This window comes from Mytilus trossulus, chromosome 1 (genome assembly GCF_036588685.1).
Source record: "Mytilus trossulus isolate FHL-02 chromosome 1, PNRI_Mtr1.1.1.hap1, whole genome shotgun sequence".
Classification (NCBI taxonomy): domain Eukaryota; kingdom Metazoa; phylum Mollusca; class Bivalvia; order Mytilida; family Mytilidae; genus Mytilus; species Mytilus trossulus.
Window position 1 is genome coordinate 95899511 of NC_086373.1, and position 15949 is coordinate 95915459.

At 30.7% G+C, this 15949-nt stretch overlaps 1 protein-coding gene across 1 annotated transcript in view; it reads right to left on the reverse strand.

The window, feature by feature from the left end:
- Nucleotides 1-15949, reverse strand: part of LOC134705008 (HEAT repeat-containing protein 1-like) — a 60132-nt gene that overhangs the window by 39765 nt on the left and 4418 nt on the right. The window contains exons 2-15 of the mRNA XM_063563783.1: nt 15292-15441; nt 14579-14795; nt 13988-14132; nt 12722-12823; nt 12139-12396; nt 8988-9073; nt 8083-8346; nt 7027-7134; nt 6248-6467; nt 3304-3396; nt 2753-2838; nt 2181-2368; nt 762-916; nt 40-186 (exon numbers count right to left, since the gene is read on the reverse strand). Coding sequence (XP_063419853.1) covers nt 40-186; nt 762-916; nt 2181-2368; nt 2753-2838; nt 3304-3396; nt 6248-6467; nt 7027-7134; nt 8083-8346; nt 8988-9073; nt 12139-12396; nt 12722-12823; nt 13988-14132; nt 14579-14795; nt 15292-15433 — 2211 coding nt within the window. The 5' untranslated portion in view covers nt 15434-15441. The remainder of the gene's footprint in view (nt 1-39; nt 187-761; nt 917-2180; nt 2369-2752; nt 2839-3303; nt 3397-6247; nt 6468-7026; nt 7135-8082; nt 8347-8987; nt 9074-12138; nt 12397-12721; nt 12824-13987; nt 14133-14578; nt 14796-15291; nt 15442-15949) is intronic.

A 15949-nucleotide genomic window follows, 5' to 3' on the forward strand; every position in this document is an offset into this window, starting at 1 on the left:
GTGAAACCTTAAATCTTATAAAAAGACATTTAAACCTACCTCTAGTTTCTTTATCATGTTTATTATCTGTAGACAGATAAAGGCCTTTTCCTTCTGGGTTTTCACCAAAGATAATAACTTGTCTAGTATCAGAAGTATAAAACACTGCCCTCTGCTGTCTAAGTCTGCACTTATCCATTCAAGAATCTGAAATAAAAACATAGAATCCATCATGATTGGTTTAACTATTTTGTAAATTTCACAAATAAAGTTATATAGATTCCACAACTGCAACATATGTATTACAATATTTCTCCACTTTAGACAGTTAAATTTTAATAGTTAAAACGTGAGAATTGCAGAGCTTTTAAAATAGTTAAAATTTAAATGTAGGGAGTGGAGAAATATCGTTATACACAAGTAACAGTGGTGGAATCTGTTTCTTGTATGATTTTTATCCTTCTTTTTTAAAGATTTGAGGAAAGTTGTGTACTTTTGATGTGACATCATCAGGCATGGTCGCCTTTTTTCATGGCATCACAAAAAGAAAATTCAGAAGAAAACAAGAAAATTTAATGTCACAATTAAATTTCAACCAATCATTTTCAGAGAACAGATTTTTCGCTAGTGAGGAGAAATATTTTTTATACTGCAATCAGCTATTTTACTGTACAGATAAAGCTACACATATAAACGTTAGCTTTTATACGTCAATGACCTCAACTAACCTCTAAGCCCCGCCTCCTTTATACAATAATATATATACTAAGTTAATAACAAACCATATTATCTCTCTGCTGTTCAGTACAAGCCATCAATCCATGTCCAAAACTGTCAATCATATTTTCTGCAAGATTATCATCTTCTTTGTATTCAACCTTCTTCTTCCTTGGAGATTTTGGTGATTTGATAGGTGATCCTGATGTTTTCTGTATACCTATACAACAAAAATAGCATTACATACAAACATGAACAAACCCCTTGTAAATCTGTAGTACTGTGAAGTACCTAGGGTATGCAGGGTCTTTATGATAAAGCACATAAAATGTAGAAAGTAGGGCAACGAAACATGTACATTTTCTGCAGCAGTCCCTAAGTTTTGTTATAAGACTTTCTACAAAATAGAATTAATGACTTTAAATAAGCATCAATTATGCATTTTTGATAACTGATTACACTTCTTAATGAATATGAAAGACATTATAGTTTAATATAAAATAGTAAAACCAGTGTTTAACAAAGGATTTCAAAAGTATTTTTTCCAATTTTCTTATTTACCCTGTATAAGAGATCCCTTTCTAAGTTCTCTCCATTAGGAGATTCAAATATTTTAAATTGTTTGTTGACAACTCCCCTAATTGATACTGTAAAGCGTTCCCTTTTTTAGTTGTCTCCCTTAGGAGGGACATGAATTATTATTGACAATGGAAAGATAGCAGAAAGAAAATGTTTTAATTACTTTTAATTTGTTGCTAATCTAAATACTTTTGATACCAGAAGTTATTTTCTCTAAAGTTTAGCTAAAAAGCCGATATATCACTTTGAACTTCTCAGGCTTTGCTTAGGGAAAAGCCAATTTTGTCCAGTTTAGAACCAGTTAATGATTAACAAAGGGGAGTAATTTGTCTAATAAATGTATAAAAACAGAATCAAATTCGTAATTGGCAAATGAACTATTACAATCAGGTGTTTACCCTATAGAGTAATTTAAATTCAAAATTATATTATAACAAGAATGTGTCCCCATTTCACAGATGCCTCACTGGCAATATCATTTTCTATGTTAAGTGGACCGTGAAATTGGGGTAAAAACTCTAATTTGTATTTAAATGAGAAAGATTATATCATAGGGAACATGTGTACTAAGTTTGAAGTTGATTGGACTTCAACTTCCTCATCAAGAACTACCTTGACCAAAAACTTTAACCTGAAGCGGGACAGACAGACGAACAGACCAGAAAACATAATGTCCCTCTATTCGTAGGTGGAGCATAAAAAAATAACTAAAATCAGACAATATATATTATGATCAAAATTATGTCAAAAGTAAAGATAGGTTGATATAAGTGTTGTCACCCCAAATTGGCCTTTTTGGGGGAAACATGTCGTGTTTACTCTCCATTGAAAAAAACCAACTTTAAATAGGGAGAAAAGAAAGAAAGGCAGTCTATAAGGCACAGGCATAGTAATTTCTCACTTACTTTTGCTAACATGTTTCAAAAGTGTATGTCTCTTAGCCAAAGGTGAACTGAGGATGAATGCCACATGTTCATATCCTTTCAAACTAGTGATCAGAAAAAATGGAAATAACATTAGTAATATCTGATGATCATCTGTATCTTCTTCACAGCTGCAGAGAACTTCTAGTACTGGCAACATCATATCTTTCCTGGAAATAAAAGAAATATATTATATCAAAAAACTATTCTGGTTGAACTTATATAACAGGTACTAATATATATAGTTCTATTAGGGAATAAATATATTTATGAATAAAATTGTATTCCAGGGATTAAATTTGCTCCTTAATAAAGATAATCATTTTTGTGAATCATGTTGTGAAATTTTGTAGGATTGCTTTCTTGTTGACTTATACCTCAGGTCTTCTTATATTCATATTTGTCAATAATGTCATTATTGTGATGAGTCCCATTTTCTCATCTGAATATCAATATTTTCTGCTGTAACAGTAACTATCTTTGGAGATTATATTTTTTGATTATTTCTTACAACAAATACTTAACAGAACATGTTTTAAATAACTTAATCTTACCATCCTGAATCTGTTTTCACTTTCTCTAACAACAGTTTTAATACTTTCATCAGTTCATCTTTCTCTGTCACCAAATCCCATATTTTCTAAAGAAAAAAATCTTAAATTATAAACTGTAATTTCATTTGCAAAGAAGTTATGTTTTTGTTTCTTGTGTGTTGATGTCTAATGTTAGAATTTTAGTTATTTAATACATGCATTTATCAAATGAAGTTTTTTTCATGCATTGTGATGTTCATCCAGCAACAATTTTAGCATAATTAAGAATATTGCATACAATTTTTGAATTTAAAGTATTTTTTTCCTCAAAAGTATTTCTTTCTCCTAATACAACCGGATCAAGAATACACAGGGAACTTTGTAACCTGTGTTCTAGAGTGGGTCTTAGTCTTATTTTGAACATTGCACAGTGACTTGCCAATGTAAATTCTCAACCTTTGCTCTTTGGAAGGTAATTTTCATTGACAATCATACCACACATTTTTATTTTCATTTGAGACCACTTCATACTGTTAAGCTGTTGAAGATGATAAAACCCGTAGAATACATACTGATCCTGATTCTAAAGCAGCTTTGACAACATTTTCATCATCATCTCTAAGGCGGTTTAGTAAAACATCATTCACAAAGTCATCATCTGGTGCCTGAAATAAGCAGAATTCATTGTTAAGATTTAAAGTCTCATTTATATTCATAATCAGACCTAGAAACAACGTTAGTAAATCAAATGGAGGTATGTCTATGATGAAATGATACTGTAAATTCAGAAATTATTGCGTGCATTTTTTATTGCAATTTTGTAATTTAAGACTTAAAGGGATAATTCACGATTTTTCACTTTTCATCTTATTATGTTCATAATACCATAAAAAACATATTCACCAACTTTTTTTTGGTATGAAATCTAATAAAGAAGAAAATTGGGAATTATTAATTTTATTTCTTGAAACTTCCTGACTTATGTGACGTAGTTTAAGTCTTTGATGCATGCCGGGAGTGAAAATATATCATTTAAGTCTTGTTCATTAACAATCTAATTATGCGATTTAAAGCGCATCGACGAATTTTGGTGTAGCTATTAACCAACGAAAAATAAGTGATAGCCATGAAACTTTTAAAATTAGATCGTGTGGATATTTTAAAACGAATTTTAATAATAAAATTAATTCATATAATAGAACATTTTTATGATTTATTTTCTACAAATACTTTAAACAAACATATGAAATTGACATGATCAATAGTGTATTAAAAATACATGTTTGTATTCTGATGTTTTTGCTTCATTACAGCAAACATTTTCACTTGCTTGTACGGTGGAAATATAATGTGTATTGTTTTGTGACACCTAAAGAATGTTGATTGCATAGGTTAACTCAAGGTAATTAAAAGATTAGCATTATGTAATTCTAATCCTTTGATCCTCATTCAGTGAAATCTAGGCGTAACGGTTCACTGGCATTTCAGGTGTGAACAACATAATTGTAAACGGGAGTCCGACAAAATTTCAGACACATGAATGTAAAAAAAAATAATTAAAATTAATTAACAGGAATAATAAGATCGCACAATAACTGGATAGCTGTTGTATATTTTTATATTTTGCATAAGATTGCTTTTAATGAATTATGCCTTATGATTACTTTAGTAACGATAAAACACTGAATTATTTTAATTGAAGAATTTATAAATAAAAACACGAGTTTGTAAACTAAAAATTGTACTACATTGTATTTCAAATTAGGATCGACAGCCTTAAATATTTCAAACAGATCATTAACAATTGCAATTATATATTTTAGTCCATCCAAAGTGATCTTTAATTACCTATTTTGGAATTAATGTGCTCATCAAAATATTTTAAATCTGACAACACATGAAGACTTCAGATATTTAAAAAGAAAATGTTTTAAAAAATTGACAGGAAATTAAAGGATCTAATTGGAATGGAATCGACAAATTACGAACAGATATGCTTTTAAAGTGGGAAAAACATGAACAAAATTTATACATAATTGGGAATATGTCCTTCTTAAAATACTCGATGTATAAAAAAAGAAAGCGAATTTAATGTCATCTTTCCCTATTTTTTAATGTAATTATAAGTCTGTTTCAACTGGCAAGAATACCACTAAAGCCGACATGCAGGTTCTTTAAATTGCTGTCATTGAATATCTAGAGAGAAAATAAATCCCGAAATTGATTTGAAACTTTGATACCCTATAGTTTTCCTGGAAAATATTCACATCTCTCGGTATTAGTGTACTTCCAGTGGCGTATATATTACATGCATTTCGGAACAATTGTGACGAAGACAAATTTCTTCCTTTTTTCGAGAACAATCTAATTGATATATAAATGTCCATAACTTCGATGAGCCAAATAAAGTTATATATCGACCTGTATTCAAATCTCTTCTTCCTCTTCTTTGTTTGGTAAGTCTATCAACATTTGATGATTACTTACTGTTGGCATACATGGACTTGTCATTTTACAAAACTTTTACCCCATGGCCAATTTACGCAAAATGTATGTTTCTTTCTTATGTTCTATGTATAAATATATATATTTTAATTTGCGCTATAGTTCCGTAACTTATAATCCAGGCTTATACACGAATTTATTTGAATAAAGTTCATTACATAAAAGAGTTTTGAACTAATTAGATTGCCGAAAACAATTCAAGTTTCACAATTCAAGTTTCACGGAAGACTTAAATATGATTTGAAATTTTGACTTTTTCACTAATTCCTTTATTATCAGTCTAAAAATAACAGATCATGGTTATTAATATAAAAAAAAAATTTCCGTATCAAGTTAACTAGTCGGATAAAACAACCGTACGATTGACGAGATATCGACACGCAATTACGACTACATCGGGTTACTGTAGTTCTGGTCCTTAGACATATCGGGACTGAAAATCGGACAAGGTGACAAAATGGCCGACCGCAGAGAATTGATACTCTAAATTTAAAATCGATGGTGATCTCTTATCTAGCAGAATAAAACTTTAATATCTATGAATTTGAGCATTTTTATACAGAATAAACATAATATCAAATTTTGATTTTTTTGCGAAGTTTCCCTTTAAAATGCAAGTTTATTTTTTGCGATATTGAGAAAAGTCCTGTTTAATTCTTATTAAAAAAGCTTCAAAATGCTAGTTAAGATTATTTTGTCATTACAACTCTGTCACAGTTTATGCAATAATAAAAACATTGCATTAATTTCTAAATTTACAGTAGGAAAAGTATACTTATAAACCTGAATTGGTAAATTTCAAGGAAACAAACTCATCATATATGTAATCAACTACCACTATAACATAAGACACATTCCCCATTTCCATTCTCAATTTTATGTAGGTATGCATGAACAGATGAATGAACAAACTGATGAACCAACAGAATCCCCATCAGCATTAGTTAGATTTATAAAACCTGATGTCATTCAAATTGAGATGGTTAGTTTATTTTCAGTGACAATGTTTACCTCCTCTAGATTTTTCAATAAATACTGAGTAGCTTTCTGTCTGACTGTTGGTAGACGATGGTTAAGTGACAATGTCAGACTGGCACTTGATTCTGGTACAAGATGGTGTTGAACAGAGAATACCATCTGATTCATAAATTGTTCCATTAACTCTCTTGTCTTGTCAGATTCAGCATTCTCTAGAATGTCTTCCATACTTCTGTCAACTGCCTTGGGGTACCTAAATAATCATGAACAGTATTGGTTAACGTTCACATGATGCACAACATTGCATGTCATTCTTTCTAAATCAAAAATCTTTTCTTCAAGGAGAATAGAATTGAAATTTTTATAAAAAATTGAAAACATCTCTGCTCTGGAGAGAGAAGAAAACAATTCATTGACCAAAACACATGCATTATATGCCATTCATAAAATTCAGAAATGCTTTATTATCTGATATAAATTTAGTCTTTGCTTTGTTTAAAAAAAATCTCCTTTTTACATATTTATCTTTGTGTAACTGTATTCATATTTCATATTATGTGTATGCCAATGCCTCTTTTGAGCTTTAAATATTGTTCCATATAATTTGGGGTAAAAAAATCAGTCTAATGGAGTAATTCCAATAAATTCCTGCCTTATTATGATGTAATCTTGAAGATTTCTATGACAGATTGATATTATACAAACAAAGATTCTCGATATAATTTACAAAAATTATGAATGATTGTTTAAAAAGATCATCTGATGAAATTGAACTGTGAAATGTTAGAAATCAATGTTTATGTAAATCTTACTTGGATTCCAGCATCCTCATGGTAACAGTGAATTTGTTACAGAAATCCTTCACAGCTTCTTCACGCTCAAACTTTCCGCTATATTTCATTAACTTATCCAAAATATTCCTAAAATAAAATTACAGTTTGTCAGAACATAGCACAATTATCAAATAAAATCTTTTTATAAATACATCTTTTAAAATGTCACAACACACAATTACTACAACTAATATTCTGCAACCCTAACCCTTCTTAGGGTAAAGTCTGATATGCAGTATGGACTTTGCTCATTGTTGAAAGCCATATGGTGACCTATAATTGTTAATTGCTGTGTCATTTTGGTATTTTGTGGAGAGTTGTCTCATTGGCAATCATACCACATCTTCTTTTTTTAATATCATCTAAAATACTGATTATCTGATATAATGTAATAAAATTTCTTCTAGGTCAGGATACCTTTTCTTAGATATAGGAAGATGTGGTGTGAGTGCCAATGAGACAACTCTCCATCCAAATAACAATTTAAAAATTAAACCATTATAGGTTAAAGTACGGCCTTCAACACGGAGCCTTGGCTCACACCGAACAACAAGCTATAAAGGGCCCCAAAATTACTAGTGTAAAACCATTCAAACGGGAAAACCAACGGTCTAATCTATATAAACAAAACGAGAAACGAGAAACACGAATATATTACATAAACAAACAACAACTACTGTACATCAGATTCCTGACTTAGGACAGGTGCAAACATTTGCAGCGGGATTAAACGTTTTAATGGGCCCAAACCTTCTCCCTTTTTCTGAAACAATAGCATAACATCACAACATATAAAAACATACGATAAAATATCAATTGGCAGACTTAACTCAATCAAAAAAAGTATGATTAAATTCAAATTCTTGTTTTAAAACAAATCAGGACTGCTATGTATCAGTCCAAATATTGAGGCTATTCTATTATTTTTTCATGAACAACTCATTATATATGACCACCTTAGGTTCTGTATGTATAAATTTCTTTGAAGTCCTGCTATTTCAAAGTTCATCTCTGCTAGTAGTTTTTATTAATTACCTTATAACCACTTCATCTTGACCTTCCTCCAAAGTCACATCAGATAGAATTCTGTGTAGTGCCACATTTAATTCAGTACTACCCGCTCCTTCTGTGTCTGACTCATTACTGTCACTGCCACTGGTCATGCAGTTTGTTGGTTTAATGGCAGCAGGAATCAGTCTTTCTAATAAAGCCAGTATGAACTTGTCTGACTTGTACTGGTTACATAAAGGTACCAGTGTTTCTACCAGTGCAGGTTGACTACACAGCCTCTTAAAAGCCCTGTAATTCAATATATCATTAAGTTAGGCAAAAGTATAATGCATTTAAAAATCAATATACAAAAAAAAAGAACAAGAATGTGTCCATAGTACACAGATGCCCCAATCACACTATCATTTTCTATTTTCAGTGGAATGTGAAATTGGGGTCAAAACTTTAATTTGGTATTAAAATTAGAAAGATCATATATTAAGGAACATTTGTACTAAGTTTCAATTTATAGAATTTCAATTTCATCAAAAACTACCTTGACCAAAAATTTTAACCTGAAGTGGGACAGAAGGACGGACGAACAAAAAGATGAATGGACACACAGATCAGAAAACATAATGCCCATAAATGGGCCATAAAAATGAAATCCCAAAATCAGATGTTTCATAAGTACCCTCCCTTTCTGATAGGTACTGTTCAAGTATACCTATAAAAGAGTGAAATAAGTACTGCATTTATTATATAAATAGAATCACTGCAATAATTTAAAATAACAAAAATATGCAGTGAATAACGAAAATTAACACCATAAGGTATTTATGTCATCCACTTATTTTTGTTTTTTCAGAATCAATCTATGTAAAGCTTTTTCAAACATAACACAGTAAATACATCTGACATGTGATACATAACAATAGATATGTACTGACCTTTTTGACAATCCTGTTATATTCTGTGACTGGAACATCAACAGCATACATGACAAAGCTTCTGTCAACAACCGTGGTGAAATGTACTGTGAAATAAATTTCAGATTAATCAAAAATATTGCTTATTTCCTACTCCAGGTAGTTTGTGTACAAAAAATAGTACTAATTAGGAAACCTCAGACTAATCATATTCTCTAATATATCTATGTAAATACTCTAAACTGATTGGTTTGAAATCTATTTCTTTCCTCATTGAATCAGGACATACTAAACCAGATGCTCCGCAGGGCGTAGCTTTATACGACCGCAGAGGTTGAACCCTGAACGGTTGGGGCAAGTATGGACATAACATTCAAGCTGGATTCAGCTCTAAATTTGGATTGTGATTAAATAGTTGACACAGCATAGGTTTCTGACACAGAATGAATGTGTTCTAATGAAATTAATTTTTTTGTTTTCTCTTAGAGCAATTCACTATGCTGTTGAATATTATTCCTCTCAAAAAAATGTTTGAAGAAATTTTCTATTTATTTATGAAATTTCAAATGAGAAAATTGAACCCAATTTTTTTAATCACATCCCCTTTCCCTTATTCCAAAACTAATCTCAATTAAAATTTCTAATGGAGTTTGCAACAATTACTACTCATTTAAATACATCATAAAATATTAAGATGTAAAAAAACTGCTTGTTATCACTGAATGGTAAAGATTATTTTAATTTATCAGTTGGTAGTAAAAAGTGAATATACATTGTATATTGTATCTATAACAAAGATTTAAGTTGATTCTGGACAAAGAAAGATAACTCCAAATAAAAAAAAATCTTACAATTAGATATTTCTTGCTTACTATTCTGGACAAAGAAAGATAACTCTAATAAAAAAAAAAAAATTGCTATTTCACAATATTTTGCAATAAGATATTTCTTGCCATTGCGCAATACTGTGCAATTGAAAAGACTTGCTATTGCACAAAACTTAATATAATAATTTTAGATCCTGATTTGGACTAACTTAAAAACTGGGCCCATAATCAAAAATCTAAGTACATGTTTGGATTCAGCATATCAAAGAACCCCAAGATTTCAATTTTTGTTAAAATCAAACTAAGTTTAATTTTGGACCTTTTGGACTTTAATGTAGACCAATTTGAAAACAAGACCAAAAATGAGGAATCTACATACACAGTTAGATTTGGCATATCAAAGAACCCCATTTATTCAATTTTTGATGAAATAAAACAAAGTTTAATTTTGGACCCCGATTTGGACCAACTTGAAAACTGGGCCGATAATCAAGAATCTAAGTACATTTTTAGATTCAGCATATCAAAGAACCCAACCAATTAATTTTTTGTCAAAATCAAACGAAGTTTAATTTTGGACCCTTTAGACCTTAATGTAGACCAATTTGAAAACGGGACCAAAAGTTAAAAATCTACATACACAGTTAGATTCGGCATATCAAAGAACCCCAATTATTCAATTTTGATGAAATCAAACAAAGTTTAATTTGGGACCCTTTGGGCCCCTTATTCCTAAACTGTTGGGACCAATTAAAACTCCCAAAATCATTACCAACCTTCCTTTTATGGTCATAAACCTTGTGTTTAAATTTCATAGATTTCTATTTACTTATACTAAAGTTATGGTGCGAAAACCAAGAAAAATGCTTATTTGGGTCCCTTTTTGGCCCCTAATTCCTAAACTGTTGGGACCAAAACTCCCAAAATCAATACCAACCTTCCTTTTGTGGTCATAAACATTATGTTTAAATTTCATTATTTTCTATTTACTTAAACTAAAGTTATTGTGCGAAAACCAAGAATAATGCTTTTTGGGCCCTTTTTTGGCCCCTAATTCCTACACTGTTGAAACCAAAACTCCCAAAATCAATCCCAACGTTTCTTTTGTGGTCATAAACCTTGTGTCAAAATTTCATAGATTTCTATTAACTTAAAGTTATAGTGCCAAAACCAAGAAAATGCTTATTTGGGCCCTTTTTGGCCCCTAATTCCTAAAATGTTGGGACCAAAACTCCCAAAATCAATACCAACCTTCCTTTTGTGGTCATAAACCTTGTTATGAAATTTTATATATTTATATTCACTTTTACTAAAGTTAGAGTGCGAAAACTAAAAGTATTCGGACGACGACGACGACGACGCAGCCAACGTGATAGCAATATACGACGAAAATTTGCGGTCGTATAAAAAGGAAAAGTTTACTTTTTTCAATTTGCATGCATCTTATATTTTAATTCAGTTAAATGTTGTTGATCAGTGTTTTAACAAATGTGTCAATGATGATGCATTTTAATGGTTAAAATATTTGTAAAGACATTGAGATTCTCACTTGCACCAAGAAAAATTGAACATGCACTAATATCAGCTTAAGGAGGCTAGCGGGTATAAGATTTTCAGAAAATAATTAAACATTTATTTTTCATTACAAGTTTAATTTATTACCTTAAGTAGTTGCTACTTTATCATATGGTATAAAAATCATTCCAAAAAATCAATTTGTGTTAGCCCCAGGTGACTTTTAAAATGTGGATATCATTGGAAAAGCTCCAAATTATTTCCCTTTGGTGCAAAAATGCCATTTTTTGGCATTAAAATTGAAATATCCTTTTTAACTCATTGGTGACCTATATTTTTTTATTGTTGTTTTTGAATAAGCTGTGCATAAACTAAATACTTGTATAATTTGAGCGAATTCTGTCATTTAGTTCTTTTTTTATTTCGATGTTACCGCTTTTTCTCCTATTAGTTCAACAGAAAAAAATGACATTAACAAAAATGTATGCTTTGGCAGATTGTGAGTGTAAATGAATGGTGACCCCAATTTTTTTTTTTTTTTTTTTATTAAGTATAAGATAAAGCTCATTTATAGAAATATATTAAATAAAAAAAAATGATTTAGACCCGCAAGCCCCCTTAAGTAGAATGGCCACTTTGATTTCTTTTCAAAAATGAAACTTTTATTTAGAAAAATATTCTGCCATCTAACCATCAGTGTAGTCAGTAGTTTATCCTTCAATATGACTTTGTGAAACATATTTGCAATCTTATCTTTCAGATTGTATTCAGCACTGTAATCAGAGGTTTTTCCTCAAAGATGACCTTGTTGAACAGGTCTGCCATCTTACCTTACAGATTGTATTCAGCAGTGTAGTCAGAAGTTTATCCTTCAAGGTGACCTTGTGAAACAATTCTGCTATCATCATATAAGTAGCTGCTTTGTAGTTAGGTATACTAGATTTTAACCCTTGACTGATGTGTGGCAATATCATGGCAATAAACTCTTCCTTAATGCCACCTGTTTCCATGACACCTATAAGTGTGGTCATGTAGAAGGCAAACCATGTCCTTAATTGTGGCATTGTTTCATCTACTGACTCCTGTGCCTACATTATAAATATATATAGCGTTTTAGTTATGGCTGATATAAACAGTTTGTTTTATATTTCATCATTAATTGAATGGTTTATCAAATATATTTTACTTTCAAAAAGCATAACGAATATCTACAATGTTTAAGATGATATGCTAACCTGGATGTCTTTAAAGTTTTTAGGCTAAATGTTTTTTTGTCTTATTAAAATATTCCTCCCTTAAAATATCAAACTTGTGATAAAACATTTGGTGATTTTGGTTGCAATAAAGATACTGCACTATAGAAGAGCATTTTATTACTTTTATAATACAATGTCATTGATTGGCATTTCATACCTTGATAACTTTGATCACTGTATCACAGATCAAAGCCATAAATCCTGGATCAGTTCTACAATGGTTAACTAATGCTGACCTTGATAAATGTACTCCACTTTTCTGTAGAAAAAAATTAATATTTAGATTTATAATGGAAAGATCTAGTGAAATTATGTCATTTTTCTAAACAGTTTTGTCCAAAATATTTATCAAAAATGTTAAAATTTAAACCTGTTACAATTTGAGAGTACTGTGAATTCTCTTCAAATAATACTCCTGTTGCTGCTTGAAATACTTTTATCTTTACAGATCTCCATTATAAAGTACTACCTAGTTTTTGGTTGAAAATTGTTATCTTATATTGGATATATAAGATGAACTTGTGTTTATGAGGTCAATATAATATAAAACATATCAATGTTCAAGTTCTATTACCTCCCCTTATTTTTATAGTATATTTTTGTTACATATCATACTTGTGTTTGTCTCTTTTGAGTTCCTTTGGAATAATGACATTGTAAAGGCAACAGAAAAGTATTGAACTCATAACCAAGGTCAAATTAATGTTCACCTGCTATTTAAGGAATAACAGTACTGTAGTTGAAGAGTTGCCACCGTCAATTGTAGATTTGACGGTCGCAAATGAAGTTTTACTGGCAACGCGTAGCGGAGACAGTAAAACGGAGATTTGCGACTGTCAAATCAAAATTGACGGTGGCAACTCTTCAACTACAGTACTGTTATTCCGATTCTAATGCATTACAAAAAGAAAAAAATACGATAAAACTTGAAAAAATGTCTAAATTTGTCAAATAAAAAAAATCCGCGAAACTTCATGAATGAATTTGGCACAAAGACGTCATGGCTAAACGTGACGTCATACTAATGAAAACTTACAAACTGGAGGTTATTACGTTACCTGTACACTTCAAATGCGAATAAAATTACATTAAAAAGGCGAATTTGAGGTAGGTGTTGTTTTGTTTTCGATTAAATAGTAGTAATCGAACATTTGTTGATTCATCAATTCAAAATGGCGGGTTTCTCCTTAGTTACGCCTTGTCAACTGTGGATTTGACGGCAACTTTTAGCCAATGAAAAAAGCTGTTACATCCAAATTGCATTAGAATTTATCATACAGAGATGAACAAACGCGAACAATGTTTTCTGCCAAGAATTATTTAGAAATTTGTAAAATAGTAAAAGAAAAGCCATTCTAGTATTTTTATGTATGGATATCTCCCACTTTCATTATAACGAATTTAAATTTAAAGATAATCCTACCTGAATCTCTTCCAGCCAATCCCATTTAGTAGCAAGCTTTGAATTCAGTTTGAGAAGTTGAACCACACGTACAAATATTTTACTCTCACTGTACGGTAACATACATAACATCAAACTGTCTACATTGTACTGGTGAATATGGTACCTGATTACAATAAAAAGATAAACAATATCAAACTACAATGTACTTACATTGTATAAGGTTCTGTTTGCAGCAACAACAAAAAGTTATAATATGTTATAGAATAGAGAATAGAAGCAGGGAATGTGCTTAAGACAACAAACTGGCCAACAAGCAAAGAAATAGCCCAAGGCCACCAATGGGTCTTCAACACGAGAAAATTCTGCAACAGGAAGTTGGCCTCAGCTGGACCCTTAACAATATTGTGTACTAATTCAGAGAAATGGATGCCACACTAAACAGTTTTGACAACTTTTAAATAATCATACTGATTAAGATTTAAATGAAAATGATGTAAAATGTAATGTAGCAAACTTTTTCTAAACAATGTTTTACAACCACAATGTATCAAATATTTTTCTTTAATTCTGACTTTAAAACTAATTCCATTATTAATTAAGTAATAATACCTGTATATAAGCCATTCTAATGCTTTGTGTGCTGGCTTGAGCAGACAGTATGGAGATAAACGATACAGAAATCTATCGATTGTTTCATCAAGCTTGTCATTAACTTCCTTAGTCTGTACACTTCTTTCAAAACTTAACGCAGAATTGGCAAACAGATTTTCCTCAAATTCTTCAAAACTCTCATCAATCGTTTCTAATTCTTCAAGTCCATTAGTTCCTATAAATAAATAATTTAACCTGATATAGATGAATTAAAAACAATATGAATTATAGGCAAGGGTTGTTACTCCAGTGCATTTCCTTCTGTTTATGGTTATTTTCTGAGATTTTGTCTTATCTCAATCTACATAATCTGTATAGTGTATCTGTTTTATGAAAGATGCTTACTGTTACTCCAAATAAAATCAATTGTTTTCGTAAAAGTGACATCTTTGATATAATCATAATTGGTTTCATAAAAATTGTGACTTTGATGGAGAGTTGTTTCATTGGCACTCATACCACATCTTATATCATAATAAATTTACTTTTACTAGTTTCATTATTTTTATCTTTACTCTCATGCAATTAACCAAATGGATTTTGATATCGTTTTATAATAGTTTTCATAAATCTATATTTTCACAACACTTACCAAAGAATAATGGAAAACATGCCCTTTCCCTTATTCCTAATAAGGCTAATAGATGTTAAAAGGCAATGTATATATATACCTAGACCAAAAAACGTTTCCTTGTCTAGTCCAGCAGCTTCTTTTGGATCAAATAACAACGATTTCTTTCTTTTATCTTCACCAAACACAGTCTGTGTATGTGGTACAGCAAGCCTTTCTAATTGCTTTGCTAAAGATGTCATCTTCAAGGCTAGAAATATTACAACACATAAAAGTCTAAATACATACAGCTTCCTTAAATAGACTTACTGTAGGGAATACATTTTTAAGCAGCTTTCTTTTGTCAAAATTTTAAAACATAATGTAGTCACCTTCCTGATAAATGTATTGTGTTTAAGATTTTACAATTGTATGTTGCAAAGAGAGGTTTTAGAGCAGCGTGGAAACTGGTTTAATGACACAATAATTTGCGATATCTGGAATGTGTATTGTTTGCCAATTCTTTTAAAAAGTAAAATGATTTATTAAATTATGCAGTAGTTTAAAATTTTAACCCTAGTACTGCAGGACGTCGATATAGTGACTACCTGTATAACTTTTCTCTACTGCCGGTCGCCGATATATTGATAACTTCCAGTAGTTTCAGTCATTGCTGGTCGTCGCTATATTGACTTTCTATACATGGTAAAGGTTTTGAGTTTTAGCTAATCAAATCATGCAGCTATTCTTATTTTTAGTCAATATTATGTCAGAAGAAG